The following is a 24,431-nucleotide window of genomic DNA, read 5'->3' as shown; positions in this document are numbered from 1 at the left end:
AGCAAATACAAGGCTAAGAATTATTAGGAAAGGATTGGAAAACAAAAATAAAGACGTCATAATGCCTTTGTATTGCTCCACGGTGCCACTGCACATCAAATACTGTGTGCAATGCTGTACACCGCATCTCAAAAAAAAATATAGCAGAATTAGAAAAGGTACACAGAAGGGCCACAGAAGGGATGGTACAACTTCCCTATGAGGAAAGGCTAAAGAGGCTAGGGCTCCTCAGTTTGGAGAAGAGACAGCTGAGGGGAGATATGATAGAGGTCTATGAAATAATGAGTGGAGTGGAATGGGTAGACCTAAATCGCTTGTTTACTCTTTCCAAAAATACTAGGACTAGGGGACACGCAATGAAGCTACAAAGTAGTAAATTTAAAACAAATCTGAGAAAATATTTCTGGAATTCATTGCCAGAGAATGTGGTAAAAGCGGTTAGCTTACAGAGGGGTTTAAAAACGGTTTGGATAACTTCCTAAAAGAAAAGTTTGTAAGCCATTTTTAAAATGGACTTGGGGAAAATCCACTGCTTATTTCTAGGATAAGCAGCATAAAATGTATTGTACTGTTTTGGGATCTTGCCAGGTACTTGTAGCCTGGATTGGCCGCTGTTGGAAACAGTATGCTGGGTTAGACAGACCTTCAGTCTGTGCAGTATGGCAATGCTTATGTTCTTATGCAATTTTTATTAGCACTAGGCTCTGCACGATTGTTCGGAAATCATGAGGTGGCACCATCCCCCTCAATTTGCTCAATACCTGAAGCTGAAAGAAAGATGTAGAAATAACATGATCAACTTGTTTTTGCGTAGTCAAATTACTATCCAAAAATTTCCAAGACTACAGAAAAATGGTTTCATGGTAATCTCTTCTCCCTGATATTCAAAAATCATCGATAAAGATAAATCAAGAGTTCTACCCACATACATTGTATCTGTTTTAGAGACATTCGGTGACAATTTGTGCTGTCCCATCCAATTCACGTCATCCAAAAATTGTGGGTAGTGGGTTTTGGGGGGCTCAGCACCCAAGGTAAGGGAGGTATGCACCTGGGAGCAATTTGTGAAGTCCACTGCAGTGCCCCCTAGGGTGCCCGGTTGGTGTACTGGCATGTGATGGGGACCAGTGCACTACGAATGCTGGTTTCTCCCACAACCAAATGGCTTGGATTTGATCATTTCTGAGATGGGTGTCCTCGGTTTCCATTATCGCCGAAAATTGGGGATGACCATCTCTAAGGTCGACCTAAATTTCTCGATTTGGGCATCCCCGACTGTATTATCGAAACGAAAGATGGACGCCCATCTTGTTTCGATAATACGGGGTTCCCCACCCCTTCACCGGGACACCTTGCAAGGACATCCTCAGGAAAACTTAGGCGCCCCTTTCGATTAAGCCCCTTTATGTGATCCACTGAGCTTTTTTAGCTATTTCTTTTTCCTGGGCTGTTAATCAGTTAGCATCTATTGTCCTGACTTTGCCACTAAGCTCCTTTGAGCAGGGACTGTCCTTCTTTGTTAACTGTACAGCGCTGCGTAACCCTAGTAGCGCTTTAGAAATGTTAAATAGTAGTAGATTATGCCCCTTTATGTGATCCACTGAGCTTTTTTTTAGCTATTTCTTTTTCCTGGGCTGTTAATCAGTTAGCATCTATTGTCCTGACTTTGCCACTAAGTTTCAGCTGAGGCCCAGATGCACAAAACTTACTGAGCCAGCAATGTGATTCTTTTTTTTTTTTTTTTTTACTTGTATAGAATTTAGTGAGCACGGAGTTCAGCGAGTCATGCACAAAGGAATTCTGCGGTCTCTTTTTCTGTCACAGTAGCAGCCAACGAAAATTGTAAGGAAAGTTATTTTAATGACCTAATTACTATTCAAATGTGCATTCCGAGTGATGCACAACCGTTTTCCTAGTGATGCACACAAAGGACTGCCTACCTTTAACATGAATCTTGAAATTGCTACAAATTATACTGACGCAGACAGATTTTAGAATAGTTTATAAATTCCTACAGGTATTTTTTATTTAAAAGTGTCTACATAAATATTTAAAATCTCATTGTTTATCTGATGTTTGTCCTGAAAATTTGAGATCTATGGATCCCCCTCAGCTTGTGATGTTTCTGTACCTGGAATCATTGAAGATGTTTGATAAAGGTAAATTTCCAAAGGAGAAGGGATTAATCATACTTACCCCTATTCCTAAAAATTATTCTTTAGAAGCTAGTATAGTGTGGCCTCCATACCATTTTTAGTGAAGGTAATGGAGGGAATAGTAGCACAACAATTGATACGTTATCTGTTGCATCATGATATTCTACACGAATCTCAATCTGGTTTCAGAAAAGGTTATAGTATAGAGACAGTCCTGGCCAACTTATCATCTGAGCTTAGGCAAGAGGTTAGTATGGGTAGGAAGTAGTATCATCTCTCTAGTGAATTTGATGGTGGATCATTCGGTACAGTTATCACTTTTGAATCACTATGGGGTGGGAGGTTCTGCTTTTCATTGTTTTAAAGGATTTTTGACTAGTAGAAGTTATAAGGTTAAGATGAAAGGATCCTATTCCACTGAACGGAGTTCAAACTGTGGAGTCCTTCGGGGCTTGCTTGTCCACTATTTTTTAAACTTAGAGCATCTCTGGGTAAGAAGCTAGCAGGCTTGGATTTTAAAATTTTAATGTATGCAGACGATATAACAGTTTTCATTCCTTTTGAAGGCCATCTGTCGAATGGCATCGCTACTGCAACTATGTGGATAAATATAAGAATGGGCAAACTACCTTTAAACTTAAAATGAATAAGGACATAATTATATTTATAGTTTTTACCAGTAAATTTAATATGCTGACTGAGAAAAGTTTAAGTATGGATAATATTAATTTTCCATTGGAATCTTCCATTCAAACTTTGGGAGCAATCTTTGACAAAGTACTCAGAGCATTATGGAAACTACATCATATAAGATCAAATTTTAAACCTGAGCCACTTAGGTTGGTTATGCAATCAATGGTACTGGCTCATATGGATTATTGTAACATCGTTTGTATGAGATGTACAGATATGGTTGTAAAGAAACTTCAAATCTTGTTAAATACAACTGCCTGAATAATATTTATGGTATCCAAGTATGACAGAGCCACACCATTGTTGTTGCAACTGCACTGGTTACCAGTACAGGCATATATTGTTTTTAAGCTTTGTTGCTTGGTTTTTAAATTGTGTATGATGAAACACTTGCTTATATGTCAAATCTATGCCTATGTTTACTAAGTTGCACTACAGGTGCGTTAGCGTTTTTAACGTGCGTAAATGGTTTATGCGTGTTAAATGCTCACGTGCCCATAGAAATGTATGGACGCATTAGCATTTAATGCACCTTAACTTTAAAGGCACGCTAGAAATGCTAACGCACCTTTGTAAACATACCCCTAAATCTGATTATCGGCTAAAGATGTTAGTCCTGGATCCAGATGTTTCCTAATTCTAAAGTATCTAGACCCAAAAAAGGGGTTTACAAGAACATTTTTGATGGTTCATTTGCATACTTGGCAGCCAGTAATTAGAATGAATTACCTATAGAAATTAGAGCGCAATCGAACTATGCAGTATTTCAAAAGCTGTTGAAAACTTTTCTATTTAGAAAGTATTTGAGTTTGAATTAATTAGTTTTTATCGATTGTTTGTTTTTAATGATTTGTAATTGTTCTTGGATTTGGCCCAGTTTACTCTTTTGTGAGCCACACTGAACTTTCTTTGTATGTGTGGGATACAAATGTCATGTAATGTAATCTCAAGGTGAATAACTACAACTGAGGAATAATAAGCAATTAACTTGCTGGGAAGAGAACAAATGCAGAGACTGGTAAAGAATTCATTAGTTACAGATGCTTAGGAACACTCAAGTAAAAGTACTCCATGAATATAAAGATTTTATATTTTACTCTTAAGAATACTGGGAGCCAGTGTTCCATGGTATCAACCTATGGGCACGGTACAAGATTGTCACTACATCATTCTGTATCAGGTGTAACTGTTTTAGAGTAGAAAGATTTACCCCCCTGTTTACTAAGCCACACTAGCAGCTGGTGGTGCACTAATGCTGACACAGCCTATTCACTTTGAATGGGATGTATTGGCATTGCCGTGCGGCTTAGTAAACAGTGGGGGGGGGGGGGGGGGTTAAGACAATTATGGAGGTCATAGCTAAAATTATTGCTGGGGGAATTCTGTGCAAAAAAAAAAAAAAAAAAAAAAAAAAAACCTGAAAATACTTCTGCTCATAGTATTTCAAAATTCTGTAAAATGTTGCAGCCTTTGTTCAAACAGTAACTGAGTAATAATTTATAATACAGAAACTTATTACTCAAAGATGAATACTTTTTAATACTTTGTGCATAATTCGATTATCACAAAGGCAGGACCATGCATGCCCTCCATTCAACTCTCCTGAACACTCTCCCCACCCCCACCCACTTGGCACAAGTCCCACACAGGCTTGACCTATATCCTCCCATGGTCAACCTTTCCTCATTTTCCCCCCAACCCTTTCTCCAAAACTCTACTCTTTCCCCTCTCCCCAGTTCCGTACATCTCAGCTGTCTCTGCTCATTCCCCAGTCCCCAATACACTTACTCTCCCCCAACTCATCCCTACCTAGCAAAACCTCTTGATTTTTCTGACTTCCCTCCCAAGATTGATCTCTTCCCCATCTCTCTCTCTCTCTCCTCTCAATCCTTCCTATTCAACAACAGACCCTCACTCTCTCTCTGGCTTACCTTCTTCATTCCAGGCTTAGGTTTGGAAGTGGCCCCACCGACCAACACCTCTGGCTGCAGCTGTCTCTCCTGCACTAAAGGATGTAGCCTCTACCCCAAAACTGTACAAACATTCAAAACAGTTTTGCATTCTTCATCTTGGGTCCTAGTAAGCCAGAACTCACAGCTGCAGCTTTTTCTTCCTGAATGACAACTGCCCCCTCCCCACACAGGCAGGCAAGTTGTTTCCTATTCCCCATGCAGAATTCTACACTAAATTTGAATTGTGCAGTTACATAGAATTTCCCCAGAAGTAAATACATATGTCTTAACCTAGAAAGTGATCAGATTGAGCAAATTAGAACAGAGATGATTGTTTAGGATAGGTGCATTTTATGTTGGATAGCATGACTACAAATGTTTTTAAAGAAATCTTATTTTGGTACAATGGGGAAGGAGGTGGGAATCTAATCAAATTGAGTACAGACAAGTTTCATCAACCAAATAGGTGGCTCTCTTGGGATTTCAGAACATAAGAGTAGCCATACTAGGTCAGACCAATGGTCTATCTAGCCCAGTATCCTGCTTTCCAAATAGTGCCATGCCAGGTCACAAGTACCTGGCAGAAACTCAAATCGTGGTAACACTGCATACTACAAATCCCAGGACAAGCAGTTGCTTCCCATGTCTGTCTCAATAGCAACTATGGACCTTTCCTCCAGGAATTTGTACAAACCTTTTTTAAACTCAGATACGCTAACCGCTGTAACCACCTCCTCCGGCAAAGAGTTCCAGAGCTTAACTATTCCTTGAGTGAAAAAATATTTCCTCCTATTTGTTTTAAAAGTATTTCTATGTAACTTCCTCAAGTGTCCCCTAGTCTTTGTACTTTTGGAATGAGTAAAAATTCAGTTTACTTCTACTAGTTCTACACCACTTTGGATTTTGTAGACCAGTAAATAATGGTAAGCTAAAGTTAGGAGTATTAAATGATTGATGCCTGAGCACAATTTCAAATTTTGTACCTTACAGAAAGTTGCTGGAAGGGGAAATCCCAGATGCTTATTCTTTCTATTATTGTCCCCCTAATAACAGGGTTGCATCATCAGTTAATATTAATAAGTCTCGAGGCACTGAATTAGTTAATTCCTACAATATTGGAACTATTGAGTGTTTGTTTCTCATTCCACAATTTCAGGGCAAGAAAATAAAAGGCCGAATGTATGGTGGACTCATAGTGGGTCTGTTTTGGAAGAAGCAATTGATGAGCATCCAAAGAGTGGAGGTGGTGACTATATGGTACTATAATACAGGAAAGATATAAAGCCCTACATCTGGGATTTACCTCCATATGCTAAGCAGAGAACCTTGAAGGAAATCCAAAAACCAACAGGAAGCCAATGCAACTTGACTAGTATAGGGGAAACTGAGTCAAATCTCTTGGCCTGGGTCAAAAAATGAGCTGCTGCATTCTGAAGAGTTTGTAAACGACTTAGCTGCTGGGAAGTGAATTCTGCACATGCTCAATGCAAAAAATCTTAGATGCGACAATTATTATAGGATTTGTGCACTAATACTATATAAGTAATAATAAAAAAGGTTTAACACAAGTTTGATTTTTAATGTTGTGGCTCACAAGGCCCCCCCCCCCCCCCCCCACAGTATATGGATGAAGCATATTATCAATAAGGAATTGCAACTTGAATCACCCAATAACCTTTGGACCTTTTATGAGTAAATAATTAGAATTTACCAAATATCATTACATTCCATTCAATTAAATGCTTATATTCCGTGATTACCTACTTTGTTCATAGTGGATCACAGTCAATTACTAGGCAACCATAGAAAATTACAATAAAATCCATAGTAACATTAAAAGTACACAGCATCAGAGCATCATATAAGTTAGTCAATCAACGTTTATCTAATACAAACTTTCTGAATAAGTACATCTTTAGTGCTTTTCTGAATGTTAGGTAGTTCTTAATCAATCTTATTGTTTGAGGTAGTGCTTGATAGGCTAGAGATAACTGTTTAATTTTTTTTTATATTTTTATCACTAGAGAATTGTAATATAAACTAATTTACGCAAAGAATAAACCTTTGAGCTATGCGCAAGTATATGACAATAAGTATTGTGGAACATCTCCACATAAAGCCTTATAAATCAACGTGGCTAACGAATTGTATATGGGCTACGATCGGAAGCCAATGAAGTTCACATTAAAAAGGAATCACATTTTCTCATCTTGATACTGTATAAATCAGACGCACCACAGTGTTTTGAATGTTCTGCAGTTTTTTCAAATGAGACATACAGCCCAAATAGACTACATTACAGTGATCTAGCCTTGATAAAATCAATACTTGCATCAATACTTGGAGTGGAGGAGTGGCCTAGTGGTTAGGGTGGTGGACTTTGGTCCTGGGGAACTAAGGAACTGAGTTCGATTCCCACTGCAGGCACAGGCAGCTCCTTGTGACTCTGGGCAAGCCACTTAACCCTCCATTGCCCCATGTAAGCCGCATTGAGTCTGCCATGAGTGGGAAAGCGCGGGGTACAAATGTAACAAAAAAAAAAAAGACGTAAAACAAAAGGCTCAAACCATTTCCTAATGTCTCAATTTCTGTAGTGTCAAATAAGAATTTTTGATTCATAAATTGACCTGATTTTCCATAGTAAGCATACTATCCACTTGAATTCCCAATACTTGAACAGATGTCTCGAGGTTACAACTTATATTATCAATGATAAACTTACCCCCCTGTTTACAAAGCTGTGCAGCAATTCTGACACAGCCCAAAGTGAATGAGCTGTGTTGGCATTAGCGCACCAGCAAGCGCAGCTTTGTTAACGGAGGGTTTGATGTTTGTCAATCATTGTATAGGTGATTCTAATCACAAAAAGTTTGTTTTATCTTTGTTAAGTTTCAATATATGGGTACTGGCCCAGTATTTTTTTACAATTGACAAGCAGTTTTATCACCAAGAGATCTGTAATACCATCTACTGGTAAAGGAAGAATCAATTGTTAACTTACATATTCATCTGTGAAAAAGTTTTGACGTAACTTATAAAAGAAGTGGCCACCACAGGCATTCAAATACCTTCATCTCCATCTAAAGACCTTTTCTACAGACAAGTAAACTTCCAAAAGCTTAAACTTAGAATCTTCAAAGTAATATCCTGAACAAAAAGTTTGGACTTAGGCTCTTTAATAGTTAAATAATTCACAACTGCAGCCTAAGAGAGCAAGCTCAAGCCACGTCATGGCCTTCTCAATGTCAGTCAATTAACAGAGGTACCAACAGATTTGTTCCATTTTGGTTATATAGCAGAAGACCACTCATAAGTAAAATTTTACTCTCTGGTAAGATGCTGCCTGTAAGTCCCCTCCCATAGCAATGGCTCATGATAGGAAAACTCCAGCCTAGCAATCTTCAGTCCCCTTCACATTACCTATAGTGGAAGCAAGGGATGGTCTTGATCCCCCCAGATTCAATGATGGCATGTTGGCAGGTTCAAAACTGTTTCTAACTCCATGAATTCCATCAGGAAACACCTGGTACAGAAACCACAAACTGGTTCATAGGTCCCAAGGTTGGTAAGAGAATTCAGAAGATAAGTCTTTATCTTATCCTTCCCTTTGAACCATCGTAGAACTGAAAGCTTAAAGGAGGAAAAGCCCTCACAATCTTCCTATAGCACAAGTACTCTTAAAAAGAACTGCAGTGGCTGCTTTTTTTTTCACATAGAGGCAGGAGAAAAAGAGAAGGGAAGACTGCGATAAAGAGGTAGAAAGTGGCAACAGGGGAGAAGGGACCTAGACCACTAGGTTTACACCTGAGGCACAGGATATTCTCAATCCCAAACTCAACTGAACCTGCAAGCAGGACAAGAGGCCACAAAGAAGTCACTACAGAGCACAGCTGCTATCCCACCTGCTGGAGATAGAGAATAGTGACTTGGTTGCTAAGTGCAGGAGCTTATGAGGCACAACTCATTAGAGTTCTCTATCTCCTCCTGTTGGTGGATGGTCACAACCCATTTATCTAGACTGATCCTTGGGACATAAAGGAATAATTATTGACATCAGATCCACAATGTCCTTCCCCAAGGATTTAAAAATAGTTCTAGAGCACAAAATTTAAAAGGCTATATGAATTATTCAACATCTGAATAACTGCCTGTGTATGATCAGGAGAAATCAAGGAAAATGTATTCCACTTAGATCCTACACTTAATTTCACCCAAAAGTTGATAAATACCCAGCACTGAAATTTTCAGTAATCCTAACAGCTTTCTTCTGGAAAGCATTTGCAAATTCTTGTCAATTAATCTATGTCTGATTTATCAGCCACAGTCCCAAAAGAAGTTCATTTCTTCAGTATGTCAAATATCATCAGATTCAGGTGCTGCCGCTTATATTTTCTTATCACAGTATTTTTTATTGGCAGTAAGCACAAATTCCTGGTATTTAGCAAGGCCCTCCTAATGTAAGATCAACATGTTCATGTTGAGCAACCTTCACCAATGGCTCTCCACTCTTCCTGTAGAGCTAGGACATGAACGTTTGAAAAGTGTTTTTAAAAGTTATGTTTCGGAATTAGAATGTTGGCAAGTGTTTTCATTTTCATGTTCATACTTCACACAATCAGAATGTATGTATATTCCGTGTGTTTCAACTGTACTCGATCAGGCCTTGATATCAAAGGCAATGCATTCAACTAAGGATGTACATATACAGTGAATTAAAATCAGTGGGGTCAATATTCAGCCGCCAGCGTTATTGCCGGATATTCAAAGCAGGGCCCCTGTGAGTTTCCTCATGGAATACCCAGTTTTGCAGAGCTGTCTAACGCACAGCCAGTTAACTCCGATATTCAGCACTTATCTGGCTATGAGCTACTGCATAAAGATATGTCTGACTTTTATGCGGTTAACCTGGCTAAAGTGCTGAATACTAGCACTTAACCAGCCAAGTACTGACTGTCCCGAAACACCCCCAAAATGGTTGGTTTGTAGTTTGGCGCTAACTGGTTCTTTTCAACAGCACTAACCAGTTAAGTGTTGACAAAAATGCTTGGTTAACCCTGAACAGGCGATTTAAATGGCCAGGAGCCATTACTGGTCTGTTAAATCGCACTGAATATCGACCCCAGTGTTTCCTAATCCTAACCTTGAAGCACACCTAGCCAGCTGGGTCTTCAGGATTGCCACACTAAATATGCATGAGATACCTGTATACATACATAGATATCCTGAAAACCAAATTGGTTAGGCTGTCTTCATAAGATTGGGAAACACCGAATTATATACCTTTTCTAAGGTACCACGGCCCTATAAGTTGTAGAGGCTGTTTTATTATTTTTTTTTTTTAACACAAGAAATATTTTTATTTGCAAACATAAGCGAATCTGAGCCCCAAATGTGGATAAATCAAGCCCTCAGTGATCTATCAACAGCACAGATAACAATAAAGGTACAAAAATAGAATGTAAGATTTATTAAGCCCATTCATCACTTGCTGTCTTGGCATTTATATTCCATTGTACCTTCCTTTCACATATTTATTCTACTTTGCCTCAATATGTTAATGTCAATTCAGAAAAGAATCCTGTTCTTACAAAATATGAAAATCTCAATATGCTTTGAAGTTTGGGTAAAAGATATTTTGCCGTTCTGCAACTATAGGAAAAAGACTTTGACAAAGGGAATTTCTTACCTGTAATGATTGCTGTCAGATTAAGGTGGTGTTTTTCATGGATTCACATTTATTGATCAAATGATCTGTCATGTGTAAGTTCAAAGGAGCCTCCCATGCTGGGTTTTCTAAGGTATCAATTCTGGTTGTGATGCAACCACCAACTGTAAGCTATTTCTATCAAATTTGTAATTCCTAAAGGGTTGGTGTATTTTGTATAACCATGAAAAATACAAGTTCTGTACAGTAATTCATGCTTTAAAAGGACTAGGAAGCTCAGATGTACAGAAGAGAATCAAATCCTGGCACAGTTAAACAAGGGGAAAAAAAAAGGCCAAGAGGGAAAGAAGGACATTCAGTGAAATAACAGAAGCAATCAAAATCATAGCAAGTTTCAAATTAATCTGAATAGAAGTTCACAAAATCCTATAAGGGTGTCAAATGACGACAGAACAAAGAATGCCATGCCCAAAGAATCCTCGTTTTCTCTATTACTGTGCTACCTTAGCAATGGACTTCACAACCGAAAGGAAAAGCAGTGCGCCAGAAGTAAGATATAATTTTTTTATTTTGGATTTTTTTTCTATTCAATTAATTTCCACCATCAGACTATGAGGAGAATAAATACAATCCATTTTTCACTTCCCAGGCAGAAGACCTGGAGTCGAGGAGTGGCCTAGTGGTTAGGGTGGTGGACTTTGGTCCTGGGGAACTGAGGAACTGAGAATTCCCACCTCAGGCACAGGCAGCTCCTTGTGACTCTGGGCAAGTCACTTAACCCTCCATTGCCCCATGTAAGCCGCATTGAGCCTGCCATGAGTGGGAAAGCGCGGGGTACAAATGTTAAAAAAAAAAAAAAAAAAAAAAAAAGACTACAGCTAATCTTGAGTTCTGGACAATCAGAATAGTGTTACAGTCTCTGTATGGCCATGTAGGGTACATCTATAAAACCTCTGTATGTGTAAAGTCTGCTTTGCATGCACAAAAGAACTTTTATAAAACGGTGCAACTGCTTACATGCATAAAAAATATGTGCACAGAAAGTGTGTACCTACTTTTACGTGGGTTGTGCACAGATATTACCAAGGGGTATAATAGTTGGAGCAAATGCATTTTATAAAAATGTTTGTATAGAAGTAGCACCTTTTACAGAGCAGGTGTAAATTTGTCTGCTGGCATTTGTGCATGATTAGGTCTGCATACAGAGCCTTTTTTTTCTTTTTCTACAAGGATCATAGGCACATAAGATACCTTTAAAAAATGGGCACCTTTTAGTAATTCTCACATAGGCATCCTATTAGAAAATCAAGCCCATATTGTCCGACCTTATATATACACGAGTCAATATTAAATGTTTATGTTCAAGATGCTAAAATAACCCTGGTACTTGAACTAACCAGAGATCCTATAACTTGTTACATTCCCTGTACTGGAACATCAACCCAAAGGGAGTCTTATCATAAAAGTCTACCAAAATCTCAAGAGACTACTATAAGCTAACTGCATTTTAAAAACCACAGGCTGTAACAGACTGTACCTCATCCCCCTGACAAAGCACACCAGCACTCTAGAAATTTGATGGTCTTACTTAATGTTTCTTGATATTAACAGGTCTCGATCCATCACCAGATACACAAAGGCCAATTCTATAAATAAGCACCATCCCTGGGATTCTATATATGGCGCCTTAATTTCCACGCAGAAATTGAAGAATATTCTATAACAATGCGAGTAACTTAATTGGTTAACTAGCTAATCAGCACTATTAATTGGATGTTAACAAGCACTTATCAGAACTAATTGGCATTGACTGACACGCACAACTCGCTAAGTGTATTCTGTAACGTACTGTGTCTAAATTCTAAGTTGAATAGTTGAAAAGAGGTCGCTTCTAAAATCTGTGTGTGTTATAAATACACCCATTCTGCAACTAATTTAGGTGTTAGGATTTATGGCCGCAACTACATTTGGTCTTGTGGAGAGGCGCTCAGCATTATTCTATATACTGTGTGGAAATTTAAGCCTATTCTATAAAATTTAGGCATACTTTATAGAATACGACTAGATGTATTTTTTTTCTGAGTGGAATTTTCAGGCGCCATATACAGAATCTAGACCTATATGCATGTGTACATGCTGCAAAAAATGCCACATGCACAAAAGTACCTTAAGCACTATTCTATAAGGATGCGCTTAGGTGGCATAGCGTGCAAATAGAAGAGCACGTACATGTGGGTGGAAATAGGTGGACATGATGAGTCTCAGTTACACATGTAGCTTATAGAATACTGTACATGTGCCCTTGCTGCACATACGTGCCCACAGTTATGCTAACTGGAGGCATGTAAATTTTAGACGCACTGATGCTGACTTATGCTCATATTCTATGAACGAAATCCAGGCAGCTAGATGCCTTTACAGAATAGGCACTCACCAGGGTGTCTTAGCACACCAAAAAGCTCACTTACAGAATTGTCCCCTTAGCATTTTTACTCTACACATAAAGGAAGTGTTATTTTTGAAAGCATATGTACAGATATCGGATAGTGATGAAGACACATTATAAGTATGGATGTTTAATCTTTATGTCGATCTCACAAGGTGAAGCACTGCAAACTGTAGATCAAGCTTTGACCACTTGCTCGAGGCCTTGGTGAATCCCTACAGACTTTTTGGTGGAGTTAACGAATATAGCTTTGTATAATAATAATTTTCTTTTTGATGACAAAATTTACTTACAGACTTCAGGTATTACAATGGGAGCCTCATTTGCGCCCTAGGTGGTGAATTTGTTTATGGCTACTTTTGAATAGCAGTATGTTTATAATTCTATAATGTATAGCCATGTCAAATATTGGAGTTGTTATATTGATGACGTATTTTTGATACAGAAAGGAACAGAAGAACTTAAAATTTTTGTGAAAGAATGAAATAATAAACATTCTACTATTAGATTTGATCTTACATTTCACAAGGATGAGATTAATTTTTGGATGTGAAGATATGCAAAATATATGGTAAACTGAGAACATCAGTCTATACTAAACCTACAGACAAAAATTATCTCCTTCAGTATGGAAGCATGCATCTGATGCATATATAAAATAGTTTACCATTCTATTTCCTTCGGTAAAGAAGAATATATAACTCTAAACAGGAATATAAGAGATAAATGTGAGGAGCGAGGTTATCCTTGGAAGACAGTATAACAAGCATATAAAAGGGCGCTATACAACGATAGAGAATGGTTGTTGCAACCAAATAAACGTCATCCTTCTGAAGCTTTACCATGTGTAATACGATACAATGTAAGTCGTCGATAAAAATGTCAACAATAATTACGTGTCATTGGAACATTTTACAAACTCATGAGGTATTTTCTCAACATAATCTGATGAACACTTATACTAGGAATACCAATCTATATGATAAATTGAGCAAGGAGATGTGTGGACGACACATCAGCCATCAGAAGGAAATCATCAGAAATGTGGACATTGTTCTATTTGCGATATCACAGTGGAAGGTTCAAGTGGATTAAGGGATAAAGGGACACAGAGGAAGTCAATTAAGATATTTCACTATGCGTGAATCCATTAATGTGATTTCCATTATTAGAAGCCTCTGTGATCTTCCATATGTTGGCCAGAACTCAGGAAATTTAAAACAAGGCTAATAGAATATAGGCATTGTGTCAACACTGAGAAATTACCAGTTACAATGTATGGTGATCAGTGAGATTCATATGGGTAAAGGGGGGGGGGGGGGGATGTTAAAAGTTATCTACACAGAAGAACACAATGGTGGATATTCAAGCTAAATGCTATCGAACCAGCAGGGCTCAATACAGCAGTGGAGTTGAATGCTTTTTATTGATTTTGTTCCACAGAGGAGTTCTTTTAATAATATACTTGAAACTGATTGGCTGGCGTTCGAGTTGGCGTTTTTGTGTGTATATCTATCTCTCTCTATATATATATATACATAAATATACACACACACACCGCAGCCATCTTGACACATGAAATGAAGGGTTGAAAGTTCCAACACTGAACGTAACTCTTGACGCAGCAGGTTTTTTATGAAAAAGATTCACCACTGTCAGGGTTTCAAATTTTTCTTTTGTCCAGGAAGCACAAGCTTTTTTGTATTTTTAAAAATCAACAGCATGGTTCTGTGGAGAAGAGGAGTTTGGAGGAATCCTTGTATGTACAAAGAGTGTTGCAAAGTGGATATCTCCATGAAAATTCGGAGACCAGCAACATTAGAAAAATAGGTTTCTTTAAAACTGAGGAACAAAACTCTTTTCAATTATGTAAATGGATATAGAGGGAAGGTATTTACTTCAATGCAGGTTGAGGTTTTTTGGGAATAGTCTATTCTTCCTTTGAGGAGTTTTTTTTACTGTTCTTCCCCCCCCCCCCCTCGTACCTTGTATGATTGAACCAATGACAACAGGATTCCTAAGGTAACAGCACTATCACATATTCCCATACTTTGGGGTGATGTTGGGAGATTTGAGGTTCTTTTTCTTTAAAGTAAATAATTTTTTTTACTAGTACCTCTATGTTCACTTCTCTAACTAGCAAACTTTCTTAATAGAGAAAAGTCTGTAGATATGTAATTTGATTTCATCCAGAAATTTCTGTGTATCTGAAATGGTTTGTATAAAATTTTAAGCATGGAAGGTTTTCTGAGATAATTTTCAAAGTGGAAACCTAACAAATCTGCACAGAGAAAACTGCTTGTACCCGCATGTGTAGTTACACATATTGCCTTCTCTGGAAATAATTTTATACATTTTTTTAATATATATAAAATTAGGTCACACCTAAAAGTACATGCAATGCAGGTAGGTGCATACTTGTAGAGTAGACATGCTCGGGGGACAAGTTTGGGCAGAACCTGGAAGAGAGTCAACATTACACACATATTTTATGCACTAGCACAGTGGTTCTGGTCCTGGAGGCAACCCCAGCCAGTCAGGGTTTCAAGGATACCCACCTGACTGGATGGGGTGCCTCTAGGACCAGGTTTGGGAACCACTGCGCTAGCATTTACACCTATATCTTTATAAAATATGCTAAAAATAGGCTCCTTCTTGCCTTATTATCCTAGGCATCCTGTATTAAAATTACCCTGTACAAAGTCTATATAAAATAGTAGTAGGTAGGATGCAAACAAAACAAACTGGGCAGCCTGGGTGCCTTACAAATTGGCACCAAAAAACCAGATGCTTAGTGCGATTCTATCAACTATGCCTAAAGTTAGACGTAGTTTATAGAATATGATTATTTGCCGTTCTCACAACAAAATTTTAGGTGCATCCATTTAGGACACCTAAAACCAGGTCTAAATACCTACGCCTAACTTAGGCGCAGATCATAGTGCACATAGTTTTTTGAAATGCTAACAATATGCCCATGGCCATGCCCCCTTTTTGGCTGCAAGCATTACAATTTACGTGCACTACGTTATAGAATATGCCTAGAAAGTTGTTGTCAAGTACCAATGATCAGTGCTGATTGGCTTATTAATCAATTAAGTTGTACATGCAATTTGGCCCTGTGGCCAAATTATCGCACACAACTTTAAAGGCGTCATTTATAAAACTTGGGGGATTATAAATAATGAAAGAAGTGACTGCAGTAAATACATCAGTTTATCTTGGAAAAGGTTGATACTAGCTCTAAAAGGCACAAGTAATTACTTGTTATGCTTGCTCACACAAGTTTCGAGTAGAAAAAACATAAGGTTCTGGTCACACATACTTTGGCCCAGGCTATGCAAAATCTTGTAGAAAAATCAGACATATATCTCTGTGCCTATAAACTACTGAGATACATTAGCATGACCATTTGGTTTGGCAACAATGTAAAATATTTTCATAATGTGGCCTTGATTTGTATAATGAACTTCAGCTGTTACTGGATCAAAGTTCAATAATATTAGTAATGTTATTACTTGATTGGGAAATCCCAATTTTAATCAACCCACTGTTTTCAGTTAGGTCCAAGAGGCTACAGACAGTGGCAGAGGCGAATCCTATCCTCATGTCCCAGTAGTACTCCCTGAATCATAATCCAGTGCTCTAACTAGTGGTCCATGTCATTTGCTAACAAGGTACTATTTGTAGGTACATCATACCATATATATAGTACACTACCAGATGAAATTTCAGAGGTCTTAAATCAATCTACACAGTACACATATGTGGTTAGATTTTGAAATACCATCAGTGCTGTGAAGTCTTCAGTAAGGAAAACAGAGCGGTCTTCCCAACTTTTAATGACTTATAATGAACATAAACAGAAGATAAAATAAAACACAATGGTTAATACATTTTAATTCTTAACAGTATTAATAGGCATCTAACACTTACACTGTGAAATAAAGTTACTCACCGGAACAAAGAATTCCTTAATTTTAACTCCTGAGGAAAGGGCTTTAGCTGTATCTTCCTTAAGCAATTTACTTAAAATACTTCTTAAATGGGTATTACGTTGTGTGAGAAATGCTGCTAAAATAGCCCTTGAAACGGCAGTATTATCTTCTGTTACTTCTTCTGTGGGATTATGTATAACTCCTAAGCGTGCATTGCTGCTTGTTTTCTACAAGGTAAAATTATTAAAACATATCAATTCAATTCTGTTTTCCTCAACACATGCTTCAACAACTTTAAAAACAAACAATATGGTCAATGGAGGAGCAATTTTCAGAATACTTATGGTGCTTGCAAGCTGATTTTCAGGTGAAAGTATAGGCTGGCAGGTGATTGTGGGTCAGCAACGTACACTCATTAAAACATACATGGGGGATTTCAAAATGAAATCTCTGTACACACTTTTCCTCCCCTGACCTATCATAGGTAAAACATCATGCACACCTTTACCCTCACTAATGTAGGTAATTTTCAAACCCTGTTTCTACAAGGATAGGAATGCATTTACTAGAATATTTTGAATACTGTTTCCATAGTTGAAATATCCTGAGCTTTTGTAAATATCATAATTTTAATGATTTGGGAAGGCAATTTTCATAGTGCTAATGGAACTGCAAAGTCTGTGGCAAGTTTTTATTCACAGACTACAAAACTGTTCAAAGTAAAGTTATGTGTGCACTGTTACTTTGCAAATTGACTAAGAAGAAGTTCCTGTGTAGACTGGATAGGCCAGGTGGTCTTTGTCGACTATTACTTACTATGTTAACATAGATGGTTTTAGAAGGGTTAGCTGCCATTTACAAGTGTAAAAACCTGATTTACAAGGGCAAATTGGCACACACACAAGTAATATACTCATTAAAATATACATTGGAGTGGAGGAGTAGCTTAGTGGTTAGTGCAGTGGACTTTGATCCTGGGGAACTGAGTTTGATTCCCACTGCAGCTCCTTGTGACTCTGGGCAAGTCACTTAACCCTCCATTGCCCCTGGTACAAAATAAGTACCTGAATATATGTAAACCGCTTTGTAGTTGCAAAAACCTCAGAAAGGTGGTATATCAAGTCCCATTTCCCTTCCCTAATAATTTTAGAAAATGTGCTTATATGTAAAGTGACCAACCGCCGATTTTTTTAGATAGGCGATCATTTTTCTATCAGTTGATACTTTTAATTTATACATCCTTTCACTTTCTCATTTGTTCCAGTTTCACAATATTAGATTATCGGTAATTTTTTATTATACTCACCGTGCTGTTCCTACATTTCTTATTATACTCAATGTGATGCTCCTATGTTCTTTTCATTAAACATTACATTTGCTCATATTGACTATTGTTATAAACCATATACCACCCCAGCCCCTTGTGCAAGCTGTTAATTTACAGTTTTTACGCAGACAGTTGATACTGACTATTCAATACTTGTTTCAATCTTTATAGACCAACTACATACTACAACACTCCAAGGTAACCATCTTTTGGAGATTTACCCATTCACATAGCTACCAAGACTCCTGAGGCAGGCCTGTGGCCGAAACACAGATCTGTGTCGAGTCTTCAATAAATCGCTTCAGATATTTCTCTGTTGCCCTAGTCTCTTGAGTCATTGGCCCACTTCCCACTGTCTTTGTACTACTACACATAACGTGTAAACAGTACACATTCACATAACAATAATTTTAATATTTTTTGCTGCTGAAGTTGTCTTTTCACTATTGCCTATGTCCAGATTGTCCTTGCTGTACATCACCTTGGGTGAATTTCTTCAAAAAGGCAGTAAAGAAATATGGGTGAATTTCTTCAAAAGTGGTAGATAAATCCAAACAAATAAATAAAATCAATCATCTCCTTTTCCTTCTTGGGCACATTAATTCACACTGATGACCTCTCCGATTTTCATGCCCCAAATCTTCTTGTATTAATCTCATTTGAATTTCAATAATGCTCTAATACCTACAGTCAAAATCATGAGCTTTACTTTGACCTAGTCCTTTTTTCCTCTCTGTTACTTCAATACCTCTGTTCTTTCCCTCTCTAATCATTTGATAACTTTAACAGATTCTTGTTAAATTAGCAAAAACATTTTTAGGCCTCTCTCAGTTACTGACTGTGCCATCCACCCCTCCTCTACCACAGTATCTCTGCTTCTCTCCACAATCTTGTTAAAGTATGCTGATAAGGTAATACAGATTAAAATATGTTTGTATACCAGATGGGCTAACTGATCTTTGACTTTTTGATTTGACATTGAATCTCTCATTATCAGCTTTGAAGTTGTGAATAATCATGTTACATAATAATTTGGGCTTCTGTTTATTTGGTGTTTAGAAATTAATTTAGGTGATTATTTTCCAGCTAATTAGGATGCTTTTGAGAACCCAAAAAAAGAATCCGTGTTTATTGGTGTTTTCATGTCACAGGCACTATTGCTTAGTACATTTTCTGGCTTAATCAAAAATGTAAATTTGTGTCCCTTAATAGCTGTCAGAAAATAAAAACGCACAAAAACTAGGTGGGGGATATGAGACAAAGCAGAAAAGGGGGTAAGAGTACTAGAAGAAGTGGTATTTTTTTTTCTAGTGTTTATAAAAAAAAAACCCTCCTATTTTAATTTTTTTGTATTAGGGCTTTTATTGGTGTTTTATCAGTTCAGCTATCCAATGAAGTTGAACCACTTGCACATTTAAGGCCACAAGTCAAGTAAATTGGAATGTGCGACAGTTATACAGTGGGGGAAATAAGTATTTGATCCCTTGCTGATTTTGTAAGTTTGCCCACTGACAAAGACATGAGCAGCCCATAATTGAAGGGTAGGTTATTGGTAACAGTGAGAGATAGCACATCACAAATTAAATCCGGAAAATCACATTGTGGAAAGTATATGAATTTATTTGCATTCTGCAGAGGGAAATAAGTATTTAATCCCTCTGGCAAACAAGACCTAATACTTGGTGGCAAAACCCTTGTTGGCAAGCACAGCGGTCAGACGTCTTCTGTAGTTGATGATGAGGTTTGCACACATGTCAGGAGGAATTTTGGTCCACTCCTCTTTGCAGATCATCTCTAAATCATTAAGAGTTCTGGGCTGTCGCTTGGCAACTCGCAGCTTCAGCTCCCTCCATAAGTTTTCAATGGGATTAAGGTCTGGTGACTGGCTAGGCCACTCCATGACCCTAATGTGCTTCTTCCTGAGCCACTCCTTTGTTGCCTTGGCTGTATGTTTTGGGTCATTGTCGTGCTGGAAGACCCAGCCACGACCCATTTTTAAGGCCCTGGCGGAGGGAAGGAGGTTGTCACTCAGAATTGTACGGTACATGGCCCCATCCATTCTCCCATTGATGCGGTGAAGTAGTCCTGTGCCCTTAGCAGAGAAACACCCCCAAAACATAACATTTCCACCTCCATGCTTGACAGTGGGGACGGTGTTCTTTGGGTCATAGGCAGCATTTCTCTTCCTCCAAACACGGCGAGTTGAGTTCATGCCAAAGAGCTCAATTTTTGTCTCATCTGACCACAGCACCTTCTCCCAATCACTCTCGGCATCATCCAGGTGTTCACTGGCAAACTTCAGACGGGCCGTCACATGTGCCTTCCGGAGCAGGGGGACCTTGCGGGCACTGCAGGATTGCAATCCGTTATGTTGTAATGTGTTACCAATGGTTTTCGTGGTGACAGTGGTCCCAGCTGCCTTGAGATCATTGACAAGTTCCCCCCTTGTAGTTGTAGGCTGATTTCTAACCTTCCTCATGATCAAGGATACCCCACGAGGTGAGATTTTGCGTGGAGCCCCAGATCTTTGTCGATTGACAGTCATTTTGTACTTCTTCCATTTTCTTACTATGGCACCAACAGTTGTCTCCTTCTCGCCCAGCGTCTTACTGATGGTTTTGTAGCCCATTCCAGCCTTGTGCAGGTGTATGATCTTGTCCCTGACATCCTTAGACAGCTCCTTGCTCTTGGCCATTTTGTAGAGGTTAGAGTCTGACTGATTCACTGAGTCTGTGGACAGGTGTCTTTCATACAGGTGACCATTGCCGACAGCTGTCTGTCATGCAGGTAACGAGTTGATTTGGAGCATCTACCTGGTCTGTAGGGGCCAGATCTCTTACTGGTTGGTGGGGGATCAAATACTTATTTCCCTCTGCAGAATGCAAATAAATTCATATACTTTCCACAATGTGATTTTCCGGATTTAATTTGTGATGTGCTATCTCTCACTGTTACCAATAACCTACCCTTCAATTATGGGCTGCTCATGTCTTTGTCAGTGGGCAAACTTACAAAATCAGCAAGGGATCAAATACTTATTTCCCCCACTGTATACTCTTTCTCCATACACCCCATAAACCTAAAAAATAAATTACTAAACAAGATATTTCTATACTCTACATACATTAACAGTAAAACCTTTTGTTTTGTAAGAGAAACCACCAAAAACTTACCATGTGTTTCACAGCATTAGAAAGCAGTTGTCTCCCAGATGCTTTGTCAAAATCAGCAATAATCCAGATGGTAACTGCATAAATTACATCCTCATCTGAAAGGAGAAGTTAATCTAGTCAAAGAAGCTCTAAACTCCACAGCAATATACAGCAGAATCTATTTTGCTTTTCAAATAATTAGAGAACACAAAGACAATTTTTAGAATTCATCTAGTCAAAATGCAGAAACAAAAAAAAAATTCTTTGTGATGCCAAGTAATGACCAAGGTTCAAGGCACAGAATAAAAGCAACCACCTGCAGTGTATCAAACAGCACGTATTATAGTTCTTTTGTTTGAGGAGCCATTATTTATTAGAGCAGCAGTTCTCAACTCAGACTGATTTTAAGGTATTCACAACATTTTCAATGGGACCAGTGTATAACCAAAGTCAAACCTACCTGGGTGTAAGTGAAGGAAATATAACTGGCTAGCAGACTGCATGAGTTTGTTATTGATAGTCCCTATCCTATTTGTGTCAAAAGAAACTAAGTCCAACCAGCTATTTAAGGGGTTTTGCCTCCTCCAAATAGGTGTGACTCTTGCATGCCAATGTGCGTAGTGCACTTTCATCTTTGAGAGTATGAGGCCAGGTAAAAATGTTGGCAGGACAACAGACCAGTTAAGACTGAAATCCAACACTACATCATAAAGTACCTTAGGATGAGTGTGCAGAACCACCCTGTTAAATAATTTGGTGTAAGGTGGATCAGTTACTAGAGCTTGGAACTCGCGAACTCTGCGTACTGAAGTCACCACCACAAAAATAAGACTTTCCAGATCAACTACTTCAGTTAACAGGTATCAGCAACTCAAAAAAAACTTTTCATCAGCTAGGGTAACATCACACTGAATTCCCATGACACTGCAGGAGGCTTTATGTCAGGTTTCAACAGAAGCAAGCCTCACATGAACCAAACAACTAAAGGATAAAGGGTTTCCTTTCTACATGCTGGTGATAAGTGTCAATTGCACTAAAGTGGACCCTAATGGAGTTCCAAACCTGACTCAGACAAATATAGAAGATATTCAAGCAGTTTCTGTGGGAGACAGAAAAAGGAGACTAGGGCCCTTCCTGACACAGACCGCAAACCTCCTCCATTTAAATTTGTCTAGTGGAACTCTCCTGGAAGCCAACAAGACCTGTAACATACTGTCAGGCAAGTTCATAGAAGCTATCATTATCCTTTCACAATCCAAGCAAGGGGACTCAATACTGGGGTACCAAGCCCCTTGAACTTGCGTGATCAGTGATGGTAATTGCCCAATTTTGTGGGTTAAGAACCATATTTGCCTCAGTCAATGCAAGGTGATGAGAACCATGGTTCCTCTATTGTATCTGAGCTTCAGGAAAGTTTTCACTATCAGGAGAATTGGAGGACATGTGTATAGAAGACCTTCCCCCTAATCTACGATGGTGACATCCAAGGCTAGTCCTCCATATGACCCTATCCTGGAGCAAAACTTAAGAATGGTGAAAAGATCTATGAAAAGTGACACTCCCAAAATATCATTCGAGCCACATCCTCGGCTAAGGACCAATCGTGTAGCCGTAGGGCATTATTCAGATGTCCGCCCTGCCAAGTAGCTGGCCCTGAATGTCATTCTGTGAGAAATGGCCCAGTTTCACACCCTGACAGCTTCCCTATATTGAAGGTTTGAGACTGTTCTTCCCTGCTTGTTGATGTAATACATTGCCACCTGTTTGTCCATCTGTATTAATATAATTTTGTTAGCCATATGATCTCTGAAAGCCTTTGAGTGTTCCAAACTGCTCTCAATTTCAGAAAATTTATCTGGTGGCGTTTCTCCTGATAGGGTCATGAGCAATGACCGTGAAGCCTATCTCCATGAGCTTCCTAGTCCAGTTTGGATGCATCTCTCATAAGTGCTTTTTGATACTGTGGAATTTGAAAGCAAATGCCTTTTGTCAGATTGGACAGCATATCTATCAGGCCAGAGTCCCAAATGGGCTTTATAACAGATATGACATCTGCAGCCTGTGAATGGCCTGACTCCACCACATGTGTAGGCCCACTGAACTTGTCTCATTTCAAGATGTGCCAGGTGCATTATACACACTGTTGAGGCCATGTGGCCCAGTCTTCTCAACATGTCCCATGCCAATATCTGCTGACTCTTGGATTTCTACAACTATGGACACAAGATTGGTAATCCTCTGCTGTGGTAGAAAAGTTTTCATCTGAATTGTGTCTAGAAGAGCTCCAAAGAATTCCAATTGTGGTGACTGGCTTAGTTGGGATTTTGGGTAGTTTATAATGAACCCTAGTAACTCCAGCACTTGGATGGTTGTGCACACTGATCTTTCTGCCTCTTATCATGCAATCTTCCAAACAAGGAAACACCTGTACTCCCACTCTGCATAGATATACTGTTATGATCAAAAGGCATTTTGGGGTCCTTTTACTAAGCTGCGTAAGCATCTACACGCGCCCAATGTGCACCAAAATGGAGTTACTGTCTGACTACCACGTGGCTCTTGCGGTAAATTCATTTTTAACCCCCGTAAGATACGCTCGTCTGAAAATTTTTTTTTAAATTTTCGGATGCGCACCAAGTGGCATTTGATGCACATAGGTCATTACCGCCCAGATTCTTTACCGCTAGGTCTATGGCTGGCGGTGGACACGCGGCAATTTTCATTTTGCCGCAGTTCCATTTTCGGCAATAAATAAACAAATAAAGAGGCTTTTTTTTAATAGGCGCACTGAAAAATGGATCTGCACGCAACCAAAACCTGCGCCTATACTACCGCAAGCCATTTTTCAGCGTGCCTTTGTAAAAGGACCCCTTTGTGAATACCCAAAGAACCGACACAATAGCAGTACTTGATACTAGTACTGATGTTTCTCTATGATGAATCTGCGATACCTCCTGTAACTGGTATGTATCTCTACATGGGTGTGAATATCCTTTAAGTACAGAGAATATAACTAGTTTCCTTTTTTGACAAAAAGGAATTAAGGTACCTAAGGAAATCATGCAGAATTTTTCAGTTATTATGAACGTGTTCAAGACTCTT

General features: G+C 38.7%; 1 protein-coding gene across 1 annotated transcript in view; it reads right to left on the bottom strand.

Annotated features, from left to right (window-relative positions):
* The window catches only part of UGGT2 (UDP-glucose glycoprotein glucosyltransferase 2), a 281,123-nt gene that overhangs the window by 110,524 nt on the left and 146,168 nt on the right, over positions 1-24,431 (bottom strand). Inside the window, 2 exon segments of the mRNA XM_030201370.1 lie at positions 16,871-17,077; positions 21,351-21,445. Of these exon segments, the coding sequence (XP_030057230.1) occupies positions 16,871-17,077; positions 21,351-21,445 (302 nt within the window).

The sequence above is a fragment of the Microcaecilia unicolor genome, chromosome 4 (assembly GCF_901765095.1).
Source record: "Microcaecilia unicolor chromosome 4, aMicUni1.1, whole genome shotgun sequence".
Lineage (NCBI taxonomy): Eukaryota > Metazoa > Chordata > Amphibia > Gymnophiona > Siphonopidae > Microcaecilia > Microcaecilia unicolor.
This window is presented reverse-complemented; position numbering and strand designations above follow the sequence as displayed.